This window comes from Festucalex cinctus, chromosome 9 (genome assembly GCF_051991245.1).
Source record: "Festucalex cinctus isolate MCC-2025b chromosome 9, RoL_Fcin_1.0, whole genome shotgun sequence".
Taxonomy (NCBI): domain Eukaryota; kingdom Metazoa; phylum Chordata; class Actinopteri; order Syngnathiformes; family Syngnathidae; genus Festucalex; species Festucalex cinctus.
The window spans coordinates 23862502-23877311 of record NC_135419.1 but is presented as its reverse complement, the minus strand read 5'-3'; the positions used below and the strand labels follow the sequence as shown (position 1 = coordinate 23877311).

At 43.1% G+C, this 14810-nt stretch overlaps 1 protein-coding gene across 1 annotated transcript in view; it reads left to right on the top strand.

Moving 5' to 3' along the window:
- Positions 1-5291, top strand: part of LOC144026010 (general transcription factor II-I repeat domain-containing protein 2-like) — a 32592-nt gene extending 27301 nt beyond the window's left edge. Inside the window, exon 4 of the mRNA XM_077532471.1 lies at positions 1859-5291. Within this exon, the coding sequence (XP_077388597.1) occupies positions 1859-2038 (180 nt within the window). The 3' untranslated portion in view covers positions 2039-5291. The remainder of the gene's footprint in view (positions 1-1858) is intronic.
- Positions 5292-14810: the final 9519 nt, after the last annotated feature.

Genomic DNA, 14810 nt, shown 5'->3' with positions numbered 1-14810 from the left:
CTTCAGTCCAGCTACTGGCCTGTACCGCATGGAGGTCCAATTCCTGGAATTTGACCTTGTGCACTTTCACTCATGACCATTTGTGAATATTGATCTAGATTACATTTTTTTTAACATTTGTATGGCTTTATCACCCTAGGAAACCCTTCCCTTTATGCAATGGATGTTATGCCTCACTCTCCCGCCACATCAAAGCTGTGCATGGCTACACAGATGACAAAGAAAGGCGTCTTTATATTTGCAAGAAATGCCTCCGCTACAGCGGGAAATTAAGTTGCCCCATGGAACAATGCAAGTCCAAAGAATATACCCGGCTGGACAAGCATCTCCTTTCTCTCCATGGACTTCCATCAGTATGTACACTAGTGTTGTGTCGGTCACGACCGATTCATTCTTTAGAACGAATCTTTTCAGTGAACGTGAGTGAACGGGTCACTTATTGAAGTGATTAGTTTTTCTCTCAGTTCATTTGAGAGCAGCCACGCTCATGCCGTCAGTCTTCGCGAACGACCAATCAGAAGCTAGCGTCAGACGTGGGCGGGATTTTACACATGCAGCCTCACTATTGGTGTTCAGGAACGAGTCACTGGGGAAGCTTCCCGTTCGCGAGACGTGAATGGATCAGCGAGTGAACGAGTCAGTGGGTGAACGTGTTGCCATTTCCGGTTCACGAACGGATCAGTAAGTGAACGGGTCAGTGGGTGAACGTGTTGCCACTTCCCGTTCAGGAACGAACGATTCAGTGAATGAGTGTTGCGGCTGTTGCCATTTCCCGTTTCCGTACGATTCATTGAGTGAACGTACTGCCATACCAGTTCAGTGAGTGAGTGATTGGAGTCTTGTCACGAGTGATTCGCGATTTGCCAAGGAAGGAACTACTCACAGAAGAGAAACATGATAATGAAAGCTTGTCCCCGCCACTACTGCCGTGCTGACGGGGACAAGCTTTCATTATCATGTTTCTCCAAGCTAACGGCTAATGTGGTGTCCGTCTACGTACTGGGTTGGGAGCAAGTGCATAAAAACAAAATAGAGCGAGTGACAGTCTCTCTCTCACCAGCACATGACGGTGTGCCCCGCGCTGCAGCAGTGGGGAGATGACGTTGTTGGGGTTATCTTTAACGGATTTATTATCCTCTCTGTGTACTGTGCGTGACGTCTACTGTAATTATTATTCTTATCATTATTATTGTCATCATTATTATTATTAAAATTCTTATTACAATAGCATTTATAAAGTAACTTTATTAACGTTAAAAAAAATAAAAGCACATTCTTTTTTTTCATTTTTTTTTTTGGTCACGACGTCCGGGGGGTGATGCTTTAACAGTATGTAGCTCTGCTTTGTTCTCTAAAATCCAAGTCATTGCATTCATTTCTGTATTTATGCTGCTTATCATTTCCATCGTTTGTTCTTCAGGTTTCTCGAACACCTCGGAGAGACGCTCAAACCAACGTGCCAAAAAAATGTTATTGTAGACGTTGAGGCCTTCCTCAACTTTATTGCCATCTCTAACTTGCCAAAGGTCAGGGCAACGAAACACCATATCAATTACGCTTTAGCGAAACTGGCCAGTTGGAAGAAGGTTTGGCTCTATAACAAAAAATGAGCTGTATTAGCCTCATTGATAATTACACTTTTGAAATGAGAAACACTGACATGTTTTCTGATCCCTAAATAAGGGACAGGTGCACGGCACGGTGTCATGGTGGTGTGAGCATGATGTGTGAAATCAGTGTATATTCTGATTAGATTCGAAATTCACAAAGTTTGTATATTCCCTTTAATCCTTACTGCAGGCTGTCATTATGTAACCTCATACAAAACCTCAAAGAAACCACAATTTCCCTCTTTCAGCTCCCCTGCTCCCGAACGACACCTGCCAAACACCACCACGACCACCACCACCAGTTTCACTACCAGATGCACCCCTGCGCTGTTCATCGCCCCCAAGCGACACCTGCCAGACAGCGCCACTACCGGATTCACTGCCGGATGCACCCCCACGCTGTGCACCGCCCCCGAATGACCCGATGACTGACTCGCCAGCGAGTCTCACCAACAGGTTGAGCAATCTGGTCAATCTGTCCATACAGCTAAATAAAAGTCTCTCCAGGCAGCTGCCTGCTGATGACGGTTCGCCCATGCTCCCCCCAAGACGCCACATTCAGCTATCCACTAATCGTCTGACTCCACCAAGCCTCAGCATACAGCTCCCCACCCGCCGACCTCCATCTTTGGCTATGGAGAATCTCAACTACAGCTCGGTCTGATATGTTTTGGGTCCAGACTACATATACAATATAAAAAACGTGTGTTCCCAGAATAAGTCAGGACCCAAGGAAGCTTGTAGCATTCCTGTGATTACAAGAAGTAGAAAGTTGGCAAAAGAAATGAGAAGAAATAAGTCAGAAGCTACAAACCTAGTCAGTATAGCTTGTCAACCTCTGACTAAACCAGCGTCTCCGATTACCACTGTGAGACTAGCGCTACTAAATACAAGATCACTAGTTAACAAATCATTGTTGATTCATGACATTATTATGACATATGATCTTGACTTATTTCTCCTCAGTGAAACATGGCTAACAGAAGGTTCCTGCAACACGGTTCTCAATGAGGCAACACCAACAAATTTTAGTTTCATGAACAAATGTCGTAATGGCAAAAAAGGTGGTGGACTTGCTGCCATTTTTAAATCTCTATTTCAGTGTAAAGAAATTTCATTGGGAAGCTTTAATTCATTTGAATATCTTAGTCTTTTGGTAAAAGGTGAACCAAACATCGTCATTGTCATAATTTATAGACCTCCAAAACAAAAAGGCAGATTCATGGAGGAATTTGAAGAAATGCTGTCAGTAATTTGTACCGACTATGATTATCTGGTCTTAACTGGAGACTTTAACATTCATGTTGACAACAACTTGGATAAAAATACCAAAGAATTTTGTAATATACTTGATACTTTTGGTCTCTCACAACATGTAAAAGGTCCAACACACAATCAAGGTCACATTCTTGATCTCGTCATCTCTAAAGGTGTTGACATTTTATCTGTTGAGGTGAAAGATCTGGCTATTTCAGATCATTCCTGTGTGTTTTTTGAATTACAAACAATCCCAGAAGTTCAAACAACTACTGTCTCGATTAAAAAAAGGTACATAAATGAGAATACAAGCAACATGTTTATGGAATTAATGGCTGCATCACCAACTGTAAATGCAGAGACCGTTGATGAACTTCTGGATGAATTCACCTCAAAAATCTCAAATGTTTTGGATGCTGTTGCTCCTATTAAAACTAAGACCATTTCATCCCGAACTAAAACACCTTGGAGGTGTACTACCAACATAATGACTTTGAAATCTAAATGCAGAAAAGCAGAGCGAAAGTGTAGAAAAACTAAACTCCAAGTTCATTTTGACCTGTACAGACAATGTCTTTGTCATTTTAACCAAGAGTTAGTAATAGCTAGACAACAACACTTTTCTGAAATTATTAGTAGGAACCTCAACAATACACGCACTCTATTTGGCGTGGTTGACAAACTTACAAATCCCCCAAATCAAACAGCGCCAGAACTCCTCTCAACAGATAAATGCAATGAATTTGCCTGCTACTTTAGTGAAAAAGTACAAGCCATCAGGTCAAACATTGTTACAAACCAGCAAAATAACAAAACGATGCTGCACTTAAAATCACCTAGGAATAATTTAATTACCATGACAGAATTTGACTCAGTGGATCAAAATACTGTAGTAGACTTGGTTCAGCAATTGAAACCTTCCACGAGCTGTCTTGACACAATACCATCTGGCTTTTTCAAAACCATTGTGAAATCTGTTCAGATCGATTTACAACAAATAATTAATTGCTCACTTCAATCAGGTGAACTTCCTAAATGTCTGAAAGTAGCCGCCGTCAAGCCCATTCTAAAAAAGAGAACACTGGATGTCTCCCTGCTAGCAAATTATAGACCAATCGCAAACCTTCCCTTCGTAACTAAAATAGTTGAAAAAGTGGTTTTTAATCAACTCAGCAATTTCTTGAGCTTAAACGGACTTTTGGATAAATTCCAGTCAGGTTTCCGACCTCATCACAGTACAGAAACAGCTCTGATTAAAGTACTGAACGATATAAGATTGAGCACTGATGCAGGGAAGGTATCAGTGCTCGTCTTGTTGGACCTCAGTGCAGCATTTGACACGATTGATCATAATATACTGTTAGACAGGCTGGAAACTTGGGTGGGGTTAAATGGAACAGTCCTTAAATGGTTCAGGTCCTATTTGGAGGAAAGGAGTTACTTTGTGACCATTGGAAATTTTGAATCTGATCGAAAGGCCATGACATGTGGGGTCCCTCAAGGGTCAGTCCTTGGACCCCTGTTGTTCAGTCTGTATATGTTACCTTTGGGTCAAATGCTTCAGAACACCGATGTTGACTATCATAGTTATGCAGATGACACACAACTGTATTTATCTATGTCCCCAAATGACAGCAGTTCTATTAACGCATTGTGTCATTCTCTAGAGCAAGTTAACAACTGGATGAACCAAAATTTCCTTCAGCTGAACGAAAACAAAACGGAGCTCATTGTTTTCGGCAATAAAGAAAAGAGGATTGCTGTTAAAAAACAGCTTGAGTCACTGTCTTTAGAAACTAAAGACCAAGTTCGAAATCTTGGGGTACTAATAGACTCAGATCTGACCTTCAGCAATCATATTAAATTCATCACTAAAACAGCCTTTTACCAGCTGAAAAACATATCCAGACTGAAGGACTGCATGCTTCAAGCAGACCAAGAGAAGCTTATCCATGCTTTTATCTCCAGCAGACTAGATTACTGTAACGGTCTTCTGACTGGACTCTCTCAAAAGAACATGAGACAATTGCAGCTCATTCAGAACGCTGCAGCTCGAGTTCTGACCAAAACAAAAAGATCAGAACATATTACTCCAGTACTTAAGGATTTACACTGGCTCCCTGTCAGCTGTAGAATCGATTTTAAAGTTCTGCTACTCGTCTATAAATCACTAAATGGTTTGGGTCCTGAATATATCCAAGAAATGCTGATTGAGTACAAACCCAGCAGGGCTCTGAGATCTACAGACTTGGGCCAACTAGTGGAACCCAGAGTTCGAAGCAAACATGGTGAAGCTGCATTTAGCTATTATGCTGCACACAGATGGAATAGGCTACCAACAGAAGTGAAGTCAGCCCCGAGTGTAAATGCTTTTAAATCCAGGTTAAAAACTTTGCTTTTTTCTTATACCTTTGATTAGGGACTTTTAAACAGCTTTAATTAAGTGTTTTTTTAATTATTATTTTTATTTTTATTTGTATTTTTATTTTTATTTTTATCATTATCATTTTAAACTTCCTTATGTTAAATTTTTTAAAGTTTGTTGAATAATGTTTTAAGATTGTTAGTTTGTAACCTATTTTTATTTTTTAGTTTTTTCTCTGAATGTTAACTATTGTTTTTTGATGCTTATGTGTTGTCTTTCCTCGTGTAAAGCACATTGAGTTGCCTTGTGTATGAAATGTGCTATACAAATAAACTTGCCTTGCCTTGCCTTGCCTTGCCTTTCCTTAAGAAAAAAAAGCAGGTGCAAAGAAAATAAAATGCAAAAGAGGAGCGTGACTCACCAAATTTCCTTTTTGTAACAGCACAGTCTTTTCTTACAGGTTTATCCATTCTCTCTTCCTAACCGATCGGACAACACTAAACATTATTATTATTATTTTCTTGCCACTGTGCAGTATAATCCGCTACAACAAATGCACGTGACAATGCCTGTGATTGGCTGACAGGTGCCGTGCTTGGTGACATTGCCGTTTTAGCTGATCTAGGACCTGTAGAGTGCAGTTTGCTGTGTTAAGAGCTGATTGTGAAACTTGCCAGCTAAATTCTTGCAATATTTGTTCATAAATAGTACGAGAATACATCTTGTACTGCTCCCGCTGATACGTTCGCAGCCGAGGTATTAAGATCGGTGTTTAGAGTGCAGGTGACATCAAGCTGTGACAAAACCAGGAAGTGCCTCTCTCTCTCTAGTTGCCATTCTTACCTTGCAAGATCGCCACAAAACATCACACCCAGCGACTCATTTTATTGGCTACGAGCAACTTCCTTGTCACTTGTCAACCTACGGGAGCAGCCGTGGTCCAAAAATGGCAAAGATGCTGTTTGCTGCATTTCGTGTAAGAATTTGGAATTATTTGACGGGACTTTTGAGGTCCCGTACGGGACATAACAATTTAGCCCAAAATACGGGGCGTCCCGGTAAATACGGGACAGTTGGCAACCCCACTTCTCAGTCATGATGTGGGCTACGCTTTCATAGTGCTGGCCACCCACCAGCGGTGGCGACCCATCACAGTCACCCTTGGCGTTAAACAAGGATGCAGTTACTATACAATACACTCGTCATTTCCTTGAAATGTCTCTGACCATCCGGTAATGATTGGCAGACATGGGAGCGCCTGTGGTCAGGGACTTGGATGGTGAACTGGTCAGGTTTGGGCTATATGCGCAAGAAACGTACAGATCCTTGTATGACTCACCCGATAAGCAGCATCGATTGCATTTATTGCATACGGGCAGCAAATGAAAGCTTCGCATCGGTAACGTGCAAATTTTTGTTGGCGGATTTTGTCTGTAGATATGTGGCCTTTATAAGGGCGAAGAAGGCTTCGGCAGGCTCCCTCATACATGCACTCAATCGATACATTGTTGGACGAGACAATGAACAAACATCATATACAACTATACATAAAGACAACGTACAGCACCGCCGCTGCCACTACCAGCACTGCCGTCGTCACCACCACCACAATGTCACCAGCTCTTGCAGGGTGTGAGGCGCCTATCATTGCATGCCTACATGGAAACATGTTGCCTCAGCAATGCTGCTGGCACCGCAGCAGCATCGGGTCCTTCCAAAAGGCTGGATGAGCACGTTGCCGGAGAGCGAACATTACTGGTTGGGCCAAGCCCTTTTTGTGAGCGGGCCGGAAGGAAAAACGGTCCTCACCTCAAAGCTCAAGCAGTGGTGGGAGCCACCGAGTGCGCCGGCATTTTTCACTCAGCCTCCTTCCTCACACAGGATTTTTTATTTTATTTTTTACACTAAATTCTTTTTGTGGGCACCTTACAAAATGTGGGGGCTCAAATTGGCGTGCCCCAACTGCAGCCACCGCCTGACTGGAGGCGGACTATACAGGACCGTGTGGCGGGTGCTGGACACAAGCGGGTGGTATTTTTAGTCACAATTTGTATTTTGTTGTGTTTTCCCTGTGTGCCCTCCTAGTCTTGTCAAGCATTGTTATGTCCTCCACCTGTGCTACCCTGCCCTTCCTCATTTCAAACAATCAGCAGTTCAGCACCGTCTGCCACTTGTGTCTTGCCCAGGTGTGTCTCGTTATGTCAATTAGTGTGTGTGTGTGCGTGTGTATTTATGCTACATTCGAGGATGGTCAGAAGTCGAACATATCCGAGTTTTTCCAAGTTCCGACCTGAAAGCGTTCGAGGTGAAAGTAAACAAAAATGGCGGATAGTGGTAAATTGTTTTTTATTTTGGTTCTTAAAACTCATTTTTGACCTCCAGCAAACTTATTTTCTCTTCATTTTGCTTCATTTATTGTTTTAATGTTATTTCATAACCAGTCCATACATTTCAGTAGTTCACCGGATAATTTCATGCCAGGAGATACCGTCACATATGTTGCGTTACGTCAGTGCTTCTCAATTATTTTCTGTCATGCCCACCCTAGGAAGAAGACAACATCTCACGCCCCCACCCCCGCCCCGCCCCCTCACGACTATAAATATAAATAATTATTATTATCTCCGTCTCTCTCCTCCTGTCTTCTCATCCCTGTTAAATATTTTTTTATGGTGTCACTTGAGGGTCTGCTACACTTCGTGCCTACACTTCAGACTCATACTCTTACGTGCTGTGTGCAAAAACCCCTACACCACCGAGCAAATGTTCCCCGCGCAAACTCTGCCAATGAGAGTACCACTGCCCCCTAATGTAGCGGAGGTGCAATTGCACTTTATTCTAAGACAGTAAAAAAATAAAAAATAAATAAAAAAGCATGTTCCCCGAGATCAAATGCGCCCCCCTTGACGAAGCCTCGCGCCCTCCTGGGGGGGGCCCGGCCCACTATTTGAGAAGCACTGCATTAAGTGAAGTTATGTTGAATATTTATGAATGAAGAAAGCTATCTAGTTTTATACTCAACTAAATTGTGTTTTATCATTCACAGTCTGTGTTTCCAAAGGGGAAGCCATTGTGAGCTTATTTTTTTCTGACTTCGCAGGTGGAAATTCTGAGTTCTAGGGGGTGTTCCCGTACACACGCCCTGGTTTGAACTCGGAAAAGATCAACTTCCGACCATCCTCGAATACAGCATTATGCCCAATTCACACTGGCTGTGGAACGGACGCGGTGCGTTTTCCGTATGGCGGCCGTACGTACGCCGCAAGGATAGAACGCATTCAAGTCTACGTGTCAATTCACACCAGCTGCGGTGCAGCACGTCTGCGGTGCGGAACGATTGCGGCGATGCGGAAGGTGTCCGCAAGCATTCTATTTTTTCCGGATGCCGCATGCGGATTTTCATGGAGCTGAATAAATGACACGAGCCAGATAGGAAGTTGGGCGTCTCGCATCAAGGTAAATCTGGTATATTTCAAAATAAAATCATTGGGAACTCGTGTTTTTGGGAGGGAAACTAGCTAATTACATAGCATAACATGAGTCTGACATTTAAGACAAAAAAATCAGCTCAGAATAAATTAAACGTGACAAAATAACACTATTTAAACACAAAACGTACTTACCCATGGTTGGAGAACCATGGTAGAAATACCAAAAATAATGTACAAAAAGCATGATCTGACAACAGGCAAGCGTGGCTATTGTTTACAAATAGGACTACACACTGTTGTTATCGGATGAACTCAACTCTCCAGCTTGAACGCCACGTGATCTCGTGGTCGATCGGGAACAGATTTCGATGTGACAACAGGCCAGCATGGCTATTGTTTACAAATAGGACTCTATATACACGGATGTTATCGCGTGAACTCAACTCTCCAGCGTGAACCCCCGTGATCTTGTGGTCTGGCGGGTACAGATTTCCGGACACGCAACGCACGCGGTGTGAATTGCAGTCTGTGCGGAAGCCGTACGGAAAACGTACCACGGCCTTTCCGCAGTCAGTGTGAATTGGGCATTAGGCTCTTGTCTCCCCTCTGTCTGCGTCGATCCATTGTTGTTTTCCCCCGTTATGCTGCTGGGATTTCTGCCCAGTTGTTGCTACCCCACATCATGTTGCCGTTGTTTATCTAGGTCTCGTCTCGCTTAACCCTTTTGGACTGTGTTGTTTTGGTTTCTTAGTGTGTACCTCATTTTGCCTCTTTGTTTTTGTTTATTAAAATTGCGGACTCCATTCTCTGCCTCCTCGCCCAGCTTTCCTTCATTTGGGTCCACCATCACACCTCAAAAGTGACAGAAATAGTATGTGGATAAAAACAAAACACAACATAATCCTTTCACTTACTAGTTTTATTTTATTTTCTGTTTGTTTATTGTGTGAAAAAAATTGTCTTTTTGTATCTGATGTTTATTGAGATGCTTTTATGTTCAATAAAGAAAAAATTTTTTAGAGCCGCCGACAGCTGTATTTTATTTATTTATTTATTTTTGTCCACACCTCTCATGTCATGATCTCTGCGTAGTCTCTTCATCGGGAAAGGCATATGGGGGCATTATTGTGCCAAAACTATACACAAATGCGTATTTCGACCCGCAAATATGTAAAAAGAATTTGCACCCGTAAACAAAGTCACAAAAGTGTAACAAAAATCCACAAATGTGTAACTGAAGTCACAAATGCGTAACGAGAATCCACAAATACGTACAATGATTTGTATGCGTAAAAACATAGATGAATGTTTATATCTATCTGATTTCTGATCAAAGTGCAGTTTAATTTTCTCCAAACATAAAATCACCTCTAACAGAGGGAAAAAGGGGCACTCAAAAGAGGGGAGAACTAAGGACGCTCCGCTGGGGAGGAAAACAGGCTCAGGGCACAGGGAACAGGGAACAACAAAAAGTGCTCCGCTGGGGAGGAAATGGCACAAAAACAAGGCACTAGGCAAGCAAAATAGCAAGGACAATGGTTGAGGGCTGTATCCCACAGCCCTCATCCATGCACTGATGTGACACTTCGGCTAACTGAGGGGGGAGGCTGATGGCTTTTATTGCTAGGGATAATTGATGGCAGGTGGAGACAATCATGGGCGGGGAACGGTAATGAGTGGACAGCAGGAAGGGCAAGTGACCTGGGGTGAGAATACTGTTAGAGACTTCAAAATAAACAGGAAATAATGCAACAAAATAAAAGAATAGGCTGGCCCGCCTGTGGCAGTGTGACAGATAGCAATACACATTCCACTATGCGTTTACGCATACAAATCAATGTACGTATTTGTGGATTCTCATTACATTTGTGACTTCAGTTACACATTTTTGGATTCTTATGCATTTGTGACTTCAGTTACACATTTTTGGATTCTTATGCATTTGTGACTTCAATTACACATTTGTGGATTTTCGTTACAGATTTGTGACTTACGTCAGGGGGTTACGCTGCGTTCTCACCAAAAGCAAGGGATTCGGCGGCGGGTTTGCATTGTAGTCAATGGAAAAGTGCGTGGGGCGGCGAGGAGGACGCGTTACGTGCTTTGGGATGCAGTGCGCAGCAGCGAAAATCCGCACATTCGTAATGAAAATCTGCACATTCATAAAAAAATTGAACTTTTTTTGAGTTTCGCCTCGCGGTACCCAATCGGCTTCGAGTACGGGACACGTCACACACAGCATCCTATCTATTGTCACCCCGAGCGCAACAACACGGCCAGCCGTGACAGAATGGGGATCAAGAAAGTGCTGGTAAGTCTGTTTACTTGCATTTCAACTGTACCGAGTTAGCAGCAGTGCTTATTATTAATGCCAAAGCTATTTTTAGCATAAATGCCGGATGCCAGATTGCCACTAAAATAAGCGAAAGTGTTTTCACGTACATCAAAAGAGGAGAAAATAGTGCCACGGCTGTTTAGTCCCAGGAAACCCCGGGTTTTCACCGGATGCGGTTGCGGTGCGGTTGCGGTGCGGTGCGTCTTGACTGCGTGCTCCGGACGGGTCAATTTTTTTGTCCATCCACACCGGCTCCGCACAGCTGCGGTCCGGCAGCTCCGTCGCCGCCCACTTCCCAACGTGTCTTGCGGGAACGCGCGCGCGCGATCATGTGGCATTTCACAACGACAAACATACAGAAAGTCTGTGCTCAACAGAGAAGCAGAAAGAGAGGTGGACTTCTTTTGATTTAACCTTTTCTTCTTCTTCTGCTATGAGATTCCATGCAGCATCCTTTTTTTGGTTGTCCTTATAAAAAGGATGTGCCGTGTCATATATTATTTTGTGGTTTTCCACCTCCAATATAAACCTCTCCTCGTCCATGTTCGCTGGTGTCTAAACCGTGAATGAGCACATGGCCCGGCGACGCCCACGTCACGTTTTGCTGAAAAGCTTGCGAAATAGGAGCTGGCGAGTGTTTTATTCTGAAAGGTAACCGGAAATTTATTTTGAAACTGCGTCGGTCTTCCTGTCCTGCTCGATGTGTTTTGTGCTAGCTTGCCATTTGCCGGAGGCCTACCGCTGCGGCGTCCGGCAAAAATAGAAAATAGGTCTATCCTTGCGGAAGGCCTGCGGCACGCCGCAGCTGAGACGCAGTCGACACGCAACGCATCCGCAAGCGGTGTAAACTGCACCATTCGAATGAATGGAATCTAATTGCTTGCGTCGCCGGACCGCACCGCAACCGCACCGCAACCGCATCCGGTGAAAACCCGGGGAAAGAAGTGGAAGTAGTTGGCGACGCCCACTTTTTGTTGACTCGCTAAATTGCTCCACTTCCTTGTTCACCAAGGGACACGCCTCCTCCGCTCCGGTGCGCACGAAAGCGCGAATGAGCAGCAATCTTTCCAAAAACACAGTACGCGGTGAAACGCTCGCGAAGGAAGCGTCCCAGTTAGCCTTTTCGGATTTGGTGACAACGTAGCATTACAGGTACAAATTCTTTTTACATATTTGTGGATTGAAATATGCATTTGTGGATCGAAATACGCATTTGTGAATAGTTTTGGCACAATAATGCCCCCATAAAGACACAGAAGAATCGCGCTCCCCAAGTACCAGCAGGGTGGTAAGGCCATCTTCGTGGACCTGTGCCACATCCACAGCCATTTGCCGGTATCAGAGTCACCCGCTGGGGCCTGGTAATGCGCGGTTACGGTCGCATCGGAGACCTCCACTTGCGTGCCCGCGGTTGCCTCCACCATTGCAACTGTGCCTCCATTTTCACTCCTACCGCTGCCCCCATCTCCACCATGTCATTCAGCGAGCCCAAGAGATTGCCCTGGAACGTTACATTGCGGCCAAAGGAGAGAAAAATTGCTCATTTCCGCTGTAAGCGCTGTGGCAACCCCCCAAAAAAAGTTTGGCCACAGCCGCTATAGGAACGAGCACTTTTGCTCCCAGGCAGCGGGACGTTCGGGTGGAAGACTGGCTGGCCGAGAAAAGGAGCCAGGAACCGAGACAGGCAATAATGTTGTTGTGTTGTTCCCACCAGTGCACTGCAAATAATGTGGCATTTCAAAAGATTTCAAATCGGAAATTTAGACACTTATCTTGTTTTAACAATTATTTACTTATTTTTAAACTTTGGCTCTCTAGTATTATCTTGAATTGAGCATAAACATGTCTAGGTTGTCTCGAGTAGTCTGGATATCTTAAAATAAAGCAAATTACTGTTAAAATAAAATACATTGGTTCTCTCAGCAGAGATCTAATTAAAAATAATCTTGTTTCAAGATTTAAAACAAACACAAGTTGCTTGATTTAAGAATCATACACAAGGCATCTTTTGCACTCATTAAATATGTCTCAAATATTTGAAGTGATGTGTTATTTTATGGGATGTGACCTCAGAGTGAACCCAAACCATTGACGAATGCCTTGGTCAGACTACAAGAAAACAGCTCGATTTTGGCCCGACCGACGTGTCGCGGACAAACGAGGCATGCACCAGGAACTAACACCGTCTGTCAGTGGTGATGCATCTACACCATCTAGATGCACCATTTTCAGAAGGAACAAAAAGGCCACGAGGGACCAGGAACTACATGAGGCCAAGATGGTGTTCAATTGACCTTACCGTGGCACGACCCTCCCCCGCCCACATTGTGCGACAAGCAGCTCCCTCCGACATTGTTCGGACAAGATTAGCGAAACAGATTTGGAATAATGTTGAATGATGTTGAATGATATTGAATGGTGTTGAATGATATTGAATGATGTTGAATGATATTAAATGATGTTGAATGATACTGAATGACATGGAATGAGCTTAACATGCTGAAGTTGGAATGGTTTGAATTCATCCAGAAATCTAGAAGCAGTTGAAGGAATAAATCAGCAAAAAACAAGAAAACAATGAAGAAATCAAGTAAGAAATGGAGGAAGTAGCAAGTAATCGGGTAAGCAATGGATTAAAGTGAGAAGAATTAAGTAAGCAATGAAGTAAGGAGGGTAGAATCGAGTAGCAATGGTGAAAGGAGTGGCAAACTTAATAAGAATGGAGTAATAGTCACTCTGTTGAAATCAGGTCACATTTGCATTAGTATACTAAGTTAGCATTAGCATGCTAAGCTAACATTAGCAATAATGTGCTAATGTAGCATTAGCATTCTAATCTAGCATTACCATTAGAATGCTAACTTAGTATTAGCATGCTAAGCTAACATTAGGATTAGCATGTTAAGATAACATTAGCATGCTAAGCTAGCATTAGCATGCAAACTTAGTATTAGCATTAGCATGCTAAGCTAGCTTTAACATGCTCAGCTAACATTAGCATTAGCATGCTAAGGTAATATTAGCATTAGCATGCTAACTTAACATTAGCGTTAGCATGTTAACTTAGCATTAGCATGCTAAGCTAGCATTAACATGCTAACTTAGCATTAGCATTAGCATGCAAACTTAGCATTAGCATGCTAAGCTAACATTAGCATTATCATGCTAATTTAGCATTAGCTTGCTAACTTAGCACTAGCATGCTCACTTCCTGTTGATTTCAGGTCTCTTCCTGTTGAAATCAGGTCACTTCCTGTTGAAATCAGGTCACTTCCTGTTAAAATGGGGTCAATTCCTGTTGATTTTAGGTCACTTCCTGTTGATATGAGGTCACTTCCTGTTAAAAACAGGTCACTTCCTGTTTAAATCGGGTCACTTCCTGTTGAAATCAGGTCACTTCCTGTTGATATAGGTCACTTCCTGTTGAAATCAGGTCATTTCCTGTTCAGGTCGGGGCATATCCTGTCAAGAATCACAGGCATACCTAATCAATTGGCCAAAATGGCTGCCGCCTTGGGGGGCCAGGTTGGCGAGAAACCTGGTCATATCATTTGTAAAATGGCCGCCATGCATGGTAATTTGTCGAAATCGAGAATTGTGGGTAATGCATGAATTTTGAAACCGAAAAGCTGGAAGAGCTCATGGAGTGTAATGGAATTTATTGAAATTGGAATAAAGACAATCAGGTGAATAATGTGGAAGTAAATGGAAAATGTAGAATGTGGGAAATAATCGGGTGCGAAATCGAGAAATCTTGGTAACGCGTGAATTTTGGAACTGAAAAGCTGGAAGAGCTCATGGCGTGAAATGGA